This window comes from Lissotriton helveticus, chromosome 9, assembly GCF_964261635.1.
Source record: "Lissotriton helveticus chromosome 9, aLisHel1.1, whole genome shotgun sequence".
In the NCBI taxonomy this organism is placed as follows: domain Eukaryota; kingdom Metazoa; phylum Chordata; class Amphibia; order Caudata; family Salamandridae; genus Lissotriton; species Lissotriton helveticus.
In genome coordinates, this window is record NC_136070.1 from 1,161,881,032 (window position 1) to 1,161,898,744 (window position 17,713).

General features: G+C 43.3%; 1 protein-coding gene across 2 annotated transcripts in view; it reads left to right on the forward strand.

Moving 5' to 3' along the window:
• Positions 1-17,713, forward strand: part of PHF2 (PHD finger protein 2) — a 506,159-nt gene that overhangs the window by 410,873 nt on the left and 77,573 nt on the right. For both annotated transcript variants that reach the window (XM_078661615.1, XM_078661616.1), the window contains exons 12-14: positions 8,302-9,225; positions 12,736-12,852; positions 16,713-16,831. In XM_078661615.1, coding sequence (XP_078517741.1) covers positions 8,302-9,225; positions 12,736-12,852; positions 16,713-16,831 — 1,160 coding nt within the window. The remainder of the gene's footprint in view (positions 1-8,301; positions 9,226-12,735; positions 12,853-16,712; positions 16,832-17,713) is intronic.

A 17,713-nucleotide genomic window follows, 5' to 3' on the forward strand; every position in this document is an offset into this window, starting at 1 on the left:
CAGTGTGTGGAGAGGAGCTTAGAGTGTGGGATTTAGTGCTTGACACAAACAATCCTTTATGCATTTTAGGTTTGTTGGACCTCATTTGTGTTTTGCACCTTAACTTCCTGTAGCATAACGAGCTTGGAATCCACAGCCAATCTCAGTCCCATTCACATTTTGGAGAGATTCGAATCAGTCTTAACATATTTGAAAATTTCTTGCTATCATTCCATGTTTTGTTTTCATCACATCTTGGCCCCATTCAAAAAACAATAAAGTAAGGTATCCTGAAGTAACTGATGGAGAAGAAGAAGTAAAAATGGTTTGTATATGAGTGGTCAGCATCTGTAATGATACTGATGAGCTAAATCTAGAACCAAAGGACACATGGAAGAAGTGAGTTATGCCACGTTGTCTCGCAGTATTGCTTTAATTACTCCTATTTTTTACTCGTGTCAGTTCCTACGTTGATCTTCTTCAGTCGTCTGCCTGTAAAGACGAAAGTATATTTGCATAATGAAACAGAAGGGCCAATTTAGAGCCTGAAAGAAAAACAAAAAATAATGGCCCCTCATCCTGGCAGTTTTCTCACAGGGTCTGGAGAGATTATTGTTTTTTTTTAATGTTATTGACCACTTGGTCATCAGAATGTTCACTCAAAGTAAGGCAAATGGTCTGATGACCTACTCCCACGGTCCCCTCCTCCAATGAGCTATCGGCATAAGCTTTCCTAATGTAGCAGGCAAAGGGCTTGATGAACAGGTTACTTCATCATGTTTGTAACAGAGTTCCTTGTTCTTTAAATTCGACATCCGGCCATGAATGTGAATTCCAATAGCCTCCCTTTTCAGGTGAATGTCCCCAAAGTCTCACGCTCATGTCCATTACCTTCCTGCCACCTCATGTGCAACTTTCTTTTCCTTTGTGAGGTTTTCCTACTATTTATTCATTAATAGCAAAAACATATTCTTCTCTTTTAACACCTCCATCCCTCACATGCCGTTTTTATTTACAGACTGTCCCACTGACATCTAAGACAAGACGGCCATGTGCTCCTTCCCATTTTCAATCAAGACATCCTTAACCCTTTGTCTGCAGACAGGGCTCTGATTTCCTAGAATAATGAAAACCTGCCTCTTAAACATTCAATGTTCAAGCATCATCATGAGAACTCTAAACTACAAGCATGAGGTCTGCATCCAGCCAGTTATATGTATAAGATAAACGTGGCTCCTGTCATTCTCAGGGTGCCTTGAATCTCCTACAGCTGACAGCTGTGCAGAGGTTTGTGATAGTGATCATACAAAATGTTGTCCTGACTGTTCTTAGTTGACAAGAACCATCCTTCTCACAAAGAAACTCCATCACTTCACCTTCCCCTCTCAATGGACTGAGGCTGATAGCCGTAACCTACGGAGCTTTATAAACTAAACATGCACACACAGTGTGTGACCTTAAAGAAAAGAACAGAACATTTTCACATTTAAGTCTCAGGCTCCTGACTGGTTTAAAATCACTTAACAAGAGTCCATGGCCGATGGTGTTGAAATCCACTAGTAAATCCAACATATTCAGCAATGAGAATTTCCCCTGATATGCATTGAACAACAGCTCATCAAAGAGATCAACCTGGCCAGTCTTTGTCCTGTTTGTAGGGGGAAAATTGACTTTTAAAGGCCAGATGGGTTCTGTTCCTTGAGATGGGACTGAAGAGGGACATAGACAACTTTTTTTCTCCAGCATCCTAACTAGCCAAAGCATCTGGCTATGTTGTGAAAGTTGTCATACATAGTGGGGTCACGAGAAAGCTTTTACAAGTGGTCATTATTGACACCTTTAAAACAGATTCAAGCAGCCCAGTTAGATCTGGACCTGTTGAGCCTCCTGGCCCCAATAGGCTGCAGGATATCTGCATGAGCTTTAGCCATTTGCAGAAGACAGGGATCTTAATGCCTGTACCTCAGTTTCAGGGATTTCAGACCACCCAGACATCCTTAGTGATTTCTTGAAGGGCGAGAGATGGAGGGCTGCAGTTTTGTCAAGTTGAAGAGAACCTATTAAAGTATTCAGTAAGCTCTGGATTGTACTTTATTGAAGAGAAACATTTAAAACTTGTCCCCGATCTTGTGAGTTTTCCATTGTCACCTGCAGACCTTAAGGGAGAGACAATTCTAAACAATCTGAAAAATCTCTGGGTGTCCGATCTTGATGTCCCCCAAGCAGGTTTTGTTTTAGGAGACTAAATTGCTCGTGACCTGTTGTAGGTGTGGAAGGTAGAGCTAAACCTCCAGTTACTCTCAAAGGCAAGAGCTTGCAACTCACAAGTGTTCATAAAAGGAGCACTTCTCTCTGTGGTTTTATTAAACAGAAAACAAATGACATTTAAGGGCTCACTCTGAGTCCTCCTCTCTTTTGTGCAGTATTACCACATCATTCTGAGTTCTGCCCTTTGATTGGAGCCTAAAAGGGTCCTACCACATATTTTACACTGTCATGAAAAACACTGACTTATTAGATGCTTCCCTACGCCAACTACTCCAGTTTTAATCTGATGGGAATTGTGCATCAGAAAAAAAGAATGTCATGATTACTTCATTTCGAGGCATGGGTGCAAACTTTTCCCTATTCTTAAATCAAGATTCTCGCTAGGATCCTAGTGGTGGCCTTAGTGATATGAGGACAATTATTACCAGTAGTTTTATTAGAGGTTGTTAGTTTATATTGCAAAACAGTAATCCTTTCACTTGTGAGAAATCTTCTTTTTATCCCCGCTAATACTGTGATGGCGGACTTCACTACACAAAATCTTTCATGGACTGCTCGGAAAGTGTCTTCTCCTGTCCCAGAGGTCGTAGCCCACAGCATACACTTCTTGTGACGTATAGATGTTTCGCATTGTAGAAGAAGCAAAAAACAAAATAGAAAAGTGTTAATTTAGGTTGCAGTAGTGAGTGAAAATATGCACTTCCATGTCCATTTCAGGGAGCTGGTATAGCAGTGGGAATTCACACCCAATCCTCTCCTGGTTGGTAGTTCATCCTACAGGATTATATTCTAATGGACACATATTTTGAGCAGGTAGACTGCGCTTTCATGAATGACAGCCATATCGGTAATTGGTTATGATTCACTTTAATAGCTGGTGTGGTCTAATATTGAAGCAGTCCAAGCAAGTTGATTGCAATAACTAACTAATAACACCCTTCATTAAAGAGGAATCATGTTTCCGTATATTACTCTCATCTTTTTCATTGGCGTGATCAAGTACTTTTTACTATCATCCTTATTATTATTATTATTTCTAAAGCGCACTGTCACCTTGCAGGCATCCTGGCGCTAGCTAACTCGCGGACAGAGAACATGTATCAGACAGAGCAAGGACCACACATCTAGTTACTCAGGAAACAACCAGGTCTTAATCTTTCTCCTAAATGGGAGAAGCTCCGCGGTTAATCTTATCTCGAGTGGGAGCAGATTCCATAATTTAGCAGCTGTTACCTCAAAGGATCTGCCTCCTGCTCTAACCTTCTTAAATCTAGGTACTTTCACCAACTTGGCCGCTGAGGACCGAAGGTGCCTAGTTGGAGTGTGCCAGGAAAATTTCAGCTGCATGGAGGCAGGGCCGATTCCGTGAAGAGCCCTGAACACCAGACAGAGGGCTTTGAATTGTATCCTCTGTCGCACAGGTAACCAGTGCAGCTTCGCAAGGGCAGCCGCTCCATGTGCTCTTCTGGGAAGCCCCAGAGCCAATCTGGCAGCTGCTGATTGCACCCTTTGGAGCCTATCCAAGAGAAACTCAGGGGAACCCAATAAAAGAGCATTGCAATAGTCCAATCTACTGAGGATTGTGCACCTTGCCACTTGAGCACGTGCGTGGGATGGTAAAAGTGGTAGGATTTTCCTCAGAGATCGGAGAATAGCAAAACAGCAGGCGGTCGTTTTGTTGACATGAGTCTCCAAACTAAGTTTTTGATCAAGCATGACCCCTAGATTACGAACTGAAGCCACAGGTCGTACATTAGTCACTGTTTCAGGAGGCCAAAGGTTTTCTGGAAACGGGCGGGGATCTTATTCCCAGCGCTAAAAAGCACCTCCGTTTTGGCAGCATTAAACTGAAGAGAATTATCCTTTAGCCACCGTGACGTATCCCGCAGACAGTTGTGGAAAACTTCCACCGATGTTGACTCCTCTCCCTCAAAGGAGAGTATCATCTGCGTATCGTCAGCATAATTCACAGTCTTGATGTTGTGGGTCTTAATAAGCGAGATCAAGGGTTTTAGATATAGGTTAAAAAGTATGGGACTGATTGCCGAGCCCTGTGGGACTCCATGAGGCACCTGATTGAACACAGACTGAAAAGGGGGCAAAGACACTGCCTGCTGCCTATCCTGCAAGAAAGATCGAAACCATGCCTGAGCTCTGCCTCTCACCCCAGCATCAAATAAACGGTTCAACAAGATCTTATGGTTAACCGTATCAAAGGCGGCAGACATATCTAACAGAATCAGAAATGCTGTCTGTCCCTTGTCTGCACGCCTCTGAAGCTCATCCACGGCGGTCACCAGGGCTGTTTCGGTCCCGTGAGCTGGTCGAAAACCAAATTGATCGCTCTCTAATAAATGATGCTGTTCTAGATGTTTAGAGAGGGTTGCACTGACCAGTCACTCAACCACCTGAGCTGGAAAAGGCAGCAGAGAGATAGGCCTATAATTTTTGGAGCAGTCCGGATCCAAGGAGGGCTTGTTCAGCAAGGGGGAAATCACAGCCTGTTTCCACTGAGCTGGGACAGTGCCAGTAGCAATAGACTGGTTACAAATTAGGTGGAGTGTGGGAAACAGTTCCTCTTCATACTCCTTCCAAATTTTGCATGGCACAGGATCCAGAGGAGACCCGGAGGAGATCCCCCTAGCCAGCCCACGAAATACATCGTCTGTGAGAAGAGGGAATTCAAATAGCGGTTCCCCCAACACCCAGGCTTAGTCGTCTACCCGATCTGCTATTGCCTCAGATGTGGTGTCATTAGGGTGACCAGTAGGTGGCTTGTCACCCTTCAAGTCCTCAACAATCAGCTCAATTTTCTCCTTAAAGAATTTAGCCAAATTTTTGCAGAGTTCTTGAGATGGGACAATGGCATTCTTAGAGCATTCCGGGCTCCCTAAAAACAAAATAGTGAATATTGATCCTCAAATCAGTCCTCGAGCATATTCTTCTTCTCATTACATCATGTTGCCAGTGCTACTACTGGCTTTGGGGCCTTTCATTTCCCTGTCAGGACTCTACTCTGGCCTGTCTCAGGCACAGTTGTCATAAGCATGTTTTGGGGCACTGGAGAGACATATTATCGGGGACCCTATTAGGTAAAACTTTGAATGTTATTGTCCTATTTTTGGCTAGTTCAACCCAGTATGATGTCAAAACAACTTTCAGAAATGAGGTAAATCAAAAACTGTTGAACTGTGCCTTACCAGGGACCCAAAAAACCTTTAGATTCCACTGAGAATAGAGAGAGACAGAGGCAGCTGTAGGCAGAGAGGAGATATGTTGATATACTGAAATAGGCAGAGGTGAGCGAGAGAGAAACATTTCGTTTTCCCTGGGCAACCATTGGAAGGTAGGAGCCCTGGGCAGTTTCCCACTTTGCTCATGCCTTGAAACGTCTCTGGTCTCAAGAGATAGGGCTAGCAATCCACCTAAACCTTACAGTGCTCCTTTTGACAATGTAATGCTGTGACAAATGGAACATCCCAGCCTCTTTGTAAACCGCACAGTAACTGTAGGTTGTGGAATGTGCTGCACTTTACCCTTAGATAGAATGAAGTAGAGAGCATGCTTTTGTTTGGTGGCAAGTTAAGAAAAAGGATCAGTTTTTATGTCTGTAGAGTGTCACTTTTTTGTTTTTGTTTAAAAGGAACAACATAGCAAACTTTCTATCTTCACTGTAAGAGTTAGATTTCCTAACAGACATTAGATGAGCTTGCAGCTCTGTACCGACAATGGTGCGGTTGATGTGTGGGTATGCTCTATATGCACGGAATGGTTGGAGGGAGGACTGATGTGCAGCGCTGTAACTTATAATGATGAGAATTATCATTTAAAGCACATTAGGACTGACTGCTTTCAGCATTTCATTTAATAGCCTTATATATCAGTAGAGGGCATTTCCATTACATCCGGGTTGACAAGAAAGGGTATGGGCATGTACAAAGCGAGGAGGCAAACTTACACAACAAACGATGGTGTGAGCTGTGTTCATTTTGGAATCTTCAATTAAGGATTATTCGGTGGCCAAAAAAGTTTAGCTTTTTGGAAATCCTGTGCCAGACCTTACCCCTCTCCACATGGGTGAACGATTTGGTATTTAATCTAGAGGCACCGCAGCAAGCAGAACTCATTGGCACGGAATTATTTGTTATCTTCAAGTTATTGTGATCTTCTCCTTGAAGTGTACCTTTCTCGCCTTCACGTGATGCTTACATGACATGACATGGCATGGCATGAACCTTTCCCTTTGGTGGCTGAGGGAAATGTGCATGTGTGAGAGGCTTCAGTTCATCATCTGGGTGTGGCAGTTTGCTTTCTGGATTGCTGTTATTGCACATATCATGCATTTTGTGAAGGGGAATCGTTAGGTTGTTGTCTTGTAGTCCCTTATGGGCATGTGTATGTGCAGTTGTTTTTTGAATTCCCAGTTCGGTGATAAATCAACCACTGCATAAACGCCAGGCTAGATGGGCAATACCTCCATCACACCAGGAAGTTGTCATTCCAACTGATAGAGTTTTTAAATGCCCGACTGTGGTTATTTCTGACTATAGGTGTCACTAACCACTGAACTTGTAAATGTCCACGTTGGAAATTCTGCATTACTGCCTAAGTTGAGTGACATATTAGTCAACGGCAAATACATACTTTTTGGATGGGAGTTCTTCATGAAGCCAATTTTTCTGGTTCCTATGCAAATCAATCAATTGACTGATTGATTGATACTTTTGGGTGCAAATTCTTCATAATTCCAGTTTTCCTGGTTCCTATGCCAGGTGACAGGTGTTTCTCAGATACTTCTGGGCTTACTTAATGAGCATTCTTACATGTTCATCCTTGTTAAACATTTGCTGTTAACCTTTGATGGCATGTCAACTATAAGTCATACCAGAATGTGCTTGCTTTAAGAACTTACGGCCTGATTACCAGTCTGGCGGCCCGAGGACCGCCAGACTCACAGGTGGTGCAGGGGTGGCAATCTGACCGCCCCATTACAAGTTGGACAGTTGGACTGCCATTGCACTGCTGCAACTGCCAGGGATCATAGATCCCTGGTGATGTTGCAGCGGACTTTACTCAATGCCAGTGTTTTCATGGTATTTCCTCCTCCATGAAAAACCCCTGTTGCCTCTGGGCCATGGGGTATATGCAGGGGGCACGTGACCCCCTGTGTGCATGCACCCCAGTATCTGCATGGCATGGACTGAACCAGTCCATGCTGGGCTAGTGCTGCCTTTGACATTCCCATTGTGGTGCATATTTCATAGGCACCGCCATGGGAATGCCAATAAACCGCCTGCTAGTGATGAAAAAAGTCATAATATGGGGGTCAGTGCGCACATGGGTTTGGCTGTCCTGGAGCGAGGTGGTGGCGTGGCGGCGCGCTCCAGGGCTGCCAAACTTGTACTCAAGCCCTTACTCGCATTTATTTATGAGTTGCATACGCATTATTGTACTTTACTCTATGTTTAGTGTCTTCAGAATCCTTACAGAAAAAGTCATCCCTGTACAGACGTATTTAAGTTAGCACTTTAAATGGCAAAACTCCAAGAGACATGAATGACGCTCCCAACATTACTTGTCTTTAGTGTGGACTTTTGTGAGTGACCCTGCCACAAGTTAAGTTTGAACAGGATTGTCGATTGCCCCTTTTTGTGTATATTGTGTGTTGATGATGTTATTATGGCAATGCCTAAAACTGTTAATAGCCAGGCCTAACATAGCCAGTCTGCATGCAGTAGTTAGGTGCTTTAACTCTGTTAATTTTTTATGTTAATTTTAAATACCAATATTGTGACTATTGACCGGTGAAGCCATGCTCTTTCATAATGAACAAAAGGACTCGTTGTGTTTAAAAAGTAATCTTTTTCGGCAGTGTCTCTGATTTAATGGGGTTTCCTTATTGATAAAATACAAATAGAGTTAAGTGATTATGGAATTGACACAATGCAAACGTGACTATTGATGAATAATAAATTGGCCAAATTGACATGTGTTGCTAAACGTATAGCATCTGGCTGGGCTTAATTGCATTTTTCATTCTCTTTTCAAACACAGAATGCAGGAAAAATCAACAAAACAGAAACGAGTGCCAATGTTAATATCGAAGAAATCCGTGCAGCAGAAAAGGAAAAAGAATGGAAAGAACTGGAGAAAAAGGAGAAGGAAAAGGAGCGAGAGCGAGAGCGAGAAAAGAAGGAGAAGGAAAAAGAATGGGAGAGAAAGGAAAAGGAGCGGGAGAAAAAGGAGAAGGAACGAGAAAGAAAAGAAAGGGAGAAAGAAAGGGAAAGAAAGGAAAAAGAGAAGGAAATGGAAAGAAAGAAAATAGAAAAGGAGGAAAAGGAAAGGGAGCGGGAACTAATAAGAGAGAGGGAGAAAGAAATAGAAAGGCAGAGGGAACTTGAGAAGGAAAGGGAGCGGCAACTAGAATTAGAGAGGGAGCGGGAACGGGAGAGGGAACGGGAGAGGGAGAGGGAGAAGGAAAGAGAAAGAGAGAGGGAGAGAGAGAGGGAACGGGAAAGGGAAATTGAGAGAGAGAGGGAGAAGGAAAGAGAGAGGGAGAAAGAATTAGAAAGAGAAAGAGAGAGAGAAAGAGAGAGGGAGAAAGATTTGGAGAGAGAGAAAGAAAAAGAAATGATGATGGAAACTGATTCATCACCAATGTCCTACACGCCTCCTCCTTTCGAAAAGCCGATGAAGAAGAAGACCTCCAAATCCATGAAGGTTCCTAAACCCCCGAAACCACCCAAACCTCCTAAACCTCCTAAAGTTCCAAAACCCCCTAAAATTCCTAAACCTCCCAAACTTCCAAAACCCCCTAAAATTCCCAAAGAACCCAAACCCCCAAAGATCAAAGAAGAGGGATCGAAGAAAGGAAAGAAATCAAAGGACATCATCAGCACACCACCAGTCACGCCTGACCTTGACCTCCTGGAAGCACGCACAAAAGAGGCACTGACACCCATCGAAACGCCAAAGAAGGTGAGCCTTGCTGCATTTAGGGGTGCTAGTTTGATGCAGACTGTGGGAAGTGTGTGCATTCTGCATAGCAATTGGTGATAATATAATATGTAATCGCTGTTCACAGTATGGGATGCGGTGGCCATAATGCATGTTACTACCTGCTAATAAGCAAAACTGGATATGGCCTCACAAATGCAATCACAAAGAGCAGCATGCCTGCACTAAATTATGATAGTATTTTTAGCATAACGAAGGGTTTTTACAGAATTAATTGCTTATGATTATTTCCATGTAATGTCCAAATACCCCCCAAGCGTGCTTCAACAATACATGTGCACTCTCAATAGATCATTAAAATGCTTGTGCTAGTAAAACGATGGAGACACATCCTTCAAACTAAGGAATGATTTAATTAGCAAAAAAAATATTATATGAAAATTCAAGGGGAAATGTTGTGCGTTGAAAAACTGTACTTGAAAGATTAAGCATTAGATGCTTAGAAAAATATTTTTTGATTTGTGGCAGTGCATTGTGCAAATGAGTATATTCACAAAGCGAACCTACATATGTTCCAAATGATGTGCATGCACCAATTTTGTGCAAAAACAACAATTGAGGGACAGAATGCAGACCATTGTCACACATTCACCCCAGTACAAAGATCTGGGCCTAAATCCATCGTTTTTTTGCTCACCATGCCGTTCCAGTTTGAATCCAGCCATATGCAAATCAGTCTTGACCCTGTGCCCAATGGGAACAGTCCAGCCCAAACTGCCAGCTCCACCCGGGATTGTAAACAATCATCCTAGGACTGGTTTCAGGGTTTCACCCCTCATCAGCGAGGATAGCTTGACTCCAGTGGCATGGGGAGCACGGGAACCACGTCTGGGCATACCCGTGCCACTCGGGGTAACAAATGCAAATACAACAATTGATGGACAGAATGCAGAACAATGTCATACATTTACCACCAGTACAGAGATCTGGGCCTAAATCCATTGTTTTCTTGCTTACCATGCCATTCCAGTTTGAACCCAGCCATATGCAAATCAGTCTTGATCCTGTGCCCAATGGGAACAGTCCAGCCCGAACTGCCAGGCCTGTTAGCCTGAAACCGGTCCCGGGATGCTTGTTACCGGTCCAGGGAAGACATGGCTTGGCATTTCGGGCTGGACTGTTCCCATGAGGTACAGGATCAAGACTGATTTGCATATAGCTGTGTCTGAACTAGGGTGGCTAAGTGAGCTAAAGAACGATGATGGATTCAACCCAGATCTGTGACTGGTGGTGAGTGTCTGAAAAGTTTCAGCGCAACATCCATCATCTACTTGTGTTTGCCCTAAGGGTGCAGAGTATGCCTAGATGTGGGTCCCTTGCTCACTTTGCCACTAGATTCAAGCTAGCCTGGCTGATGAGGGCTGTTAGCCCGAAACCGGTCCCAGGATGCTTGTTTCCGGTCCAGGGAAGACATGGCTTGGCAGTTTGGGATGGACTGTTCCCATGAGGCACAGGGTCAAGACTGATTTGCATATAGTTGTGTCTGAACCGGTTCTGGCTAAGTAAGCTAAAGAACAATGATGGATTCAACCCTGAATCCTGACTGTGGGTGAGTGTCTTAAAAGTTTCAGCGCTCCATCCATCATCTACTTGTGTTTGTTTTACACAGATTATATTGCACACGCACAGACATCTGCTCATGCAAAAAATGTGTGTATTCTGGTGTGTCGTGAACAGGTAGCTGCACATTCTACTTCCACAAAGGGCTCCACTGCATTTTCACCTATGGCACTTCCAATTCTCCTGTGCATTCTTGAGTAAGTGTAGGGCTATCGGAAGGGAATACAGAAATGCCTGTCACCTGCGTTGCAAAACTCACACTCCACTGCTCTTGAAGTGCGAGAGTAGTGGAGTACAAAGTTAAATTCCCACTCCTTGGGATGACGTCAGTCTATGCATTAGCCTACATGCAACACTTAAGGTCCATCCATGACACAGCACTCTAAAGGTAGTGTGGATTCAGACTTCCATAACCTTACTATCCAACCTCCCGTAACCATACCGTTCAGCTCATGGAAGCCAATGCTTATCAGACCAGCAGGCACACACCTCTCTGTTATGCATTGGTAAATGTATGCTCTGATAAGCGAAACATTTGTATAGCAATTCAGATTATAGATAACATTAGAATGCATATGATCATTTCAGAAAATGTATTGTGTTTTCAATACTAGCGCATTTCCGTGATATTGAGATGAAATCCTGTCTTTGTGCTATTTGTTTACTGTTACAGTTGGTCCATGTGTGTCTCTACAACACCTCTGCTGAAATATTTTATTTCAGCTCTTGTGCTTTCATTACCAGCCCCACTGGAATTATGATAGAAACTATCTTTATTTTCACACAGAGATTTCGGCTGCTGAAGTCAGTCTAAATGTTCTTGTAAAAATAAAGGGGGAAAAAAGGAACTACAAGTGGAAGCCCACCTGGCATTCCTTGTTTCCCTAATAATTCCTGGTTGCTAATAGGCAGGGCTTTAAGTGGGCCGGGTCTCACCGATGCTAAGCACCAGCAGTTTTTTAAACGAGGCCTCGAAACGGGTCTCTATCGGGCTCTGTTTTGTGCCCTGGCACAGGCAGTTCATTTTTTCCGGACTGCAATGACAGCAGGTACATGATGTGCGTGTGTTCACACTGCTCACTTCTCACTAGTGGAGAAATTATTCCATGACGTCATGCCAGGTTAGCGTTATAGGAAAGGGAAATCCTTTAAAGAGAGTCATTCTCTCAGGATTTCTCTTCTCTTTTTGAAACTCAGGAGCAGCAACATTGTCGTGTTGTCACCAGGGCGTTAAATCGAAGCTTTTTCAATATCATATACAAGCCATAGTTGCTGCTTATTTATAGTTATGCAACTAATAACGATTGACAAAGCCAATAGCCCTGACTTGTTGTAGATATGTTACTTGTATCATATATGTGGATGCAATGACAGAAACAGCAAAATGCAAGTCGGGTGGCACACTATGTAAAGCACAGATTTTTAGTTACGTGTTTTAAGCTTCGCCCTTAATTACATTGGCCACGCCCCTTCGAGAGACCCCCCCCCCCACCTCCAGTTTTTTCATACCACTTAAAGCCCTGCTAATAGAACTCTCAGGGTGCCACCTACAATCCCCAGTAAATCCAACACTCCGAATTCAACGCTACCCGTGTCTCGGTACCCCTGGGGTACTGTGAGTATTGCTGAGCCACTCATAATAAAGGACTTGTTGTTTTGTTGCATAGGTATGGCACTATGTATTTGTTACACATTTAGATGCGCCAAAAACGGTGCTCTGCCTCTTGAATAGGGAGTTGTGATTTCCCAATTACAAACTGAGCTAGTCATAGCTCTGCGAAAATAGGACATTGTTGTTAGCAGTTTTCTTTTCAGGCAAATGAAAGCAAATGTGTTTAGGGAACATGTGTCTATTCAGCAAACCTTGTTCGAGTATCTTTTATGAAATCTTAATGAGCTGTATTTTAACAGGAGGTGAAGACTGTGATAAGCACTCCAAGTAAAGAGGTTGTGAAGCAAAATGACATCGAAAGGTTTGAAATACGAGAACAGAATAAAATCAAAACAGAAGCAAAATGGAAATATAAGGTACAGTAAAAATACTTTGCATTCTGATCCTAAGACCGTATTAACCTCCCATACATTATAAATTGTCATCATGTAAAATTTCTGACATGCATAAACAATGTGGGCCACCTAGTAAACATGTGGATTTACATACACAGAGCCACTAGAAGAATGAGCCAACCAGGCTTGTCAAGTACAAAACTGCTCAGGATGTATATTGGTTTGTGACTACAATGACTCAACATCATTTTGATGGGAAGTCGAGCTCATGGGGAATTAATGGATTATACTGTAACCTTCTAGTGAAGTATAATATATTATGTATACAACAATAAATGTGTGATTTGTGATGATTCCCTGCAATATTTTAGGCATGTTTAGAGGTAAATAATTAGTTCCCAATAGCCTCACTCAAGCCAGGAATGGTCTACATTTGTGTTTTATTTATTGTTTGAAATCTGCATTGCATCCCAGATTGGTATGTGATCTTCTTTGGAAAATCATGCAATGATTTTTAAAATTATATTTGGAAACACTTTTCACATTCATAACTTTTTTTTCTTTTTCAAAGGCCTTTGGCTTATTTTTATTTGTTTGGATATGTAGACTTGTTTATATCTTGGGCATGTGTTCATAAATGTTACAAATAATATCAATGACATTATACATACTGGACCATTTGACAGTGTTGATGTATCACTTCCAGATGGGAAACATGTTAGGAGACCTTTTTCGTTGTCCTAATATAAAGATGTTTGCCATTTTTTGTTTATATTGTGATGATAAAATCACTTGTAATATTCTCCTCATAAAATATGTTCTGTCCTTTTTACGCGAAATGAGTAAAGTTCACTTTTCACTCAACACCATTGTGAAGAACCATGCTTTCCCATCAGATTCAACGCAGTTTTGCCGAGAACAGCATGGCGTATTTGATTTCTTGGTCGCGCAGTGCGCGTTTCACCTCCAGGAAGCTATGGCGTTCTTTCTGTAGCCGCAGCGTAAAATCTGGGAAGAATGTAACCTTGCTGTTGTCTATGGCAATCAGTGGGACAGCTCTCGCTGTTTAGAGTATTACGTCCCTGTCTCGGAAGTTAAACACCCGTGCCAGGATCGGCCTAGGTGGTGCCCCAGGTTTGGATATTCCGCCCGGCACCTTGTGCGCCCTTTCACTGGAGAAGTATTTGGACAGACCCTTTGGCTGGAGATGCTGTAGTATATGGGATTCAACGAACAGGTCTGCCGTTTGTCCCTCAGCACGTTCCGGCACTCCCAAAATTCAGATGTTATTGCGGCGCATTCGACCTTCGTAATTGTCGAGTTGTCGTTCGAGCAGCACTTGATTGGTTTGGAGCTCAGCGTCTTGACATTTGAGAAGATCAGTAACAGTCCTTTACACCAAGGTTGTGGTTTCAACCTCTGTGATCCGCTCAGCCATGTTCCACGTGTCTGCCCTTATCAGGGAGACCTCAGAGGCGACGGTATCTATTCGGCCCTCCAGAGAGGTGCGCACAGTCGTTAAGGCTGTTAAAATGTTTTGAAGCATGGGGTCTGGCTGATTCCCAACAGGTGTGGGGTTCATTTGTGTCTCTTCTTGGCTTTTTCGCCATGCATACTTTTCCAATTTCGTTTGGAGCGCGCCCCAACCGCTGCGGCCACTCGCCATGTTGTAGCCGGTGTATAGGGTGTGCTAGATGAGGGATTGGGCCGCACTGGCTACCCACCGCCACCTACGTAAGGGACAACGCCCTTTCGGGTCTGTCAGGTTTCGCCTGTTAGACCCACACCAATGGAAGACACCTTCTAGGAGATACACACACCAAGGAGAGAGGGGGGAGAGAGGGAACACTATAACGGCATAGTTTTCTCTGTTGATCAATCAGAATGGCGCTCTTCAGCAAGCTCAGGATGCTTAAGGGGCTGTGGTCCAGTTCAGTGTGGGTGGGAGAACGCAGTTCCCTTCCCCTTTGCAAGTTCTCTTTATATCTGCCACCCCGGCAGACGTGTCACAGTAGGTCAACAAGGCCCCAGCGCATCTCGCGCCCCCACCCCAGAAAAAACAAAATGTCTGGTTGATACCTGCAGTCTTCTCTCCGAGTGGGGGCTGCCAGGCGAAGCAAGCTCCATAACTGCATCACAGTATAATGTCCCAAATCACCAGACACACAATACCTGCCAACAGCAACGGAGGGGCCGATGTGTCCAACCCTGACCCTCGCGGGGGCCAGGAACAGTCCCCGATACACAGGAATGCAATCCGTTCACTGCAGCCACAGTATTTGCCACGTGATATGAGGCCTGCTGGTCGTACAACATGGAGGCTGGAAAGCCCACGAGATGGATGAGGGCAGGTAGTGTCACTATGGGGACCTCTCAGCAGGCCCCCATGGGCAGAGCTCCCATTCGCATGACGCAGGCAGCCACAGGCCCTCGGGACGCGCTCCCGGTCCGGCGCATGTCGCAGGAGTTGCGGGGGCAGAGAACTCACCGGAGGCTGAAGCAGGCAGTGACCTGGCAGTGTACGGTCCCCTCTGCAGGGACCGAGGCCCAGGGTGTGTGCTGCAGCCTGAGTGTCTTCGTCTTTAAGCTGCCGGAGGTCTACGAGGCGCGCTCCACATCCCCAGCCGCTGCAGTCCAAGTCCGCCCAGCGACATTCTCCGGGACACAATCGATCAGGGCAGTTGTCGGTACAGCGGTAGAACACGCTGCGGGGGTCAGTTGAGCTCCTTTTCATTCTTTTTGGTTTGGGGCAAATCTATTTAATACGGATATTTCGGGAGTGGTGCAACGGAGCAAAGCTACGGTGCGGTCATTTCCCTCGGCAGATGACCACGCCCCCAAGGGGGTGCTATTTTGATCCATGTTAAATAGCAGTTAAGTACTGTTTTGCAACAGCAAAAACATTTTTTAAAAATCAGTGTTTGTGTTCTGTATTAAAGGAACTTAAAATTGTAAGAAACAGGATTTTGAGGCACTGAGTAAGGTTAAAGTTAAGTATTCTAGGGTACATTTGAAAAGATTATTTTACATTTTCCGTGGATTGGTTTAATCATGTTGTATTAGGTGCCTTGTTTAATGATGATTATTCTTAAGTTTTAAAAGACTTTGTGTTAAACAATATTAAACTTTCATATAATCTAATCTGTATATGGGACACCACTTCCATTATAAGTTCTGGCTACCCCCATTTTAGACACTTGCAGTGAAGTAGTGCTGAAAGATGATGCCCCCCCCCCCTCATATAAACTATTGTGTGATGGACTATGTTGTTGCAATGCCCTACTGTATTGCATTGAACCAACCCCATTGTGAGACATGTACCAATTGTACCTTTAGACATTATTTGAAATATGGGATTTTCTGTGTACTCTACTAATTGACTTACAAAGACAATGGCAACGTTATGTGGAAATTCTCAGGAAAACCCATCCTTTCTGACAACTAATTTTTAGATTAAATATATTTCAATATTATCATCCTCACAAATGTTTTATACCCCGAGATGTATAAAACGTTGGATTTGTAAAATACCCTTTTCTTGTCCATTTTTTAAAAACCTGTTAATAGAGAATATGCCAAATGAGATATTGCTTTAGTATTTTGCAACAGAATAGATATGTGTACATAATTATTTTCAATGTTCATTTGTAATACAATTACTAGATTGTATGGTTGTTTCTAAAGTAATGTGGAAACAATTCAAGTGCTTTCACATACACTTCAAATGTTTAAAGAACAATTGACATAACTCACCTGATAACAACAAGAGTATTATAACTGGAATATAAGTAGGATCAACAGCAGAATCAGAAGGGCTACAGTTTGGGATTTCATATGTATGTTATTACTCTTTTATATTTTTGATATTTTCTGATTTTCAGAATAGTAAACCCGATTCATTACTAAAGATGGAAGAGGAACAAAAGCTGGAAAAGGCACCCATATCAGGAAACAAGGACAATAAATTCACTTTCTCGTTTTCTAACAAGAAGCTTCTGGGGTATGAAAAATGCACTTAATAGCTAGAACACTGCATGACAGTAAATACCAAAATATTCTGCATTGACAATTTGTATGTATCCTTGAAGGATTATTGTATGGTAATGTACAGATGAGACATTATGAAAAAGACATATCCAAAATTACAAACATTATTATTGTACAGAAAGATTTGATAGCAGATGCTTTGAATTGCTATTCCTTGAGGAAAATTAGGTAATCTACAAATATGTGTGGCTGAGTGTGGGGTCCAGAATTATCCTACAATTCTCACAAGTGCTGTGTGAGCATACTTGAACCATTACTGCCTATCATTTTTCATGTCCCTCAGTGGAGGGTAGGCTAAGAAAGATTGTACAGATTTTCTATGCATGTCTTGAGCCCCCTATGGTTGGTCTGTACTTCAATTAGTACAGCATATTGTTTTCAATCCCAGTGGGATATGGAAGTGGCTGCAGTGCAGTGCCTTTTTTCTCAAATATTGTTTCACTTAAGTTTTCATATCCCAGACTAGATCACCAGCTCTCCAGTCATGATAAATAGAGGGTCTTATTTATCAGAAATGCAACCACCGTATTCAGGGATCAACGTGAGGCAGTTAGTGATTTGACTGCTTTCAGTGGAGTCTTGGCAGCTCCACTGAAAGAACTGAAGTTGTGCAGAGCGTCATGTTTAAGGTACCTGGAACTCTTAACCGCTTCGCTGTGGCCGGAAATCCCCCGCTGTGCTGGAGAATTCCACGTGTGCGCTGTTCGGACGGCCCCAGGCCGTCCTACGCACATGCCTACCGTGACCTCAGATGGCCGGGGCTGCCCGACTCACGGAAGCGGTTAGAGTGGGATTTGATTAAAAAACAAAAAACAATTGGCCCTTGGACAATGGG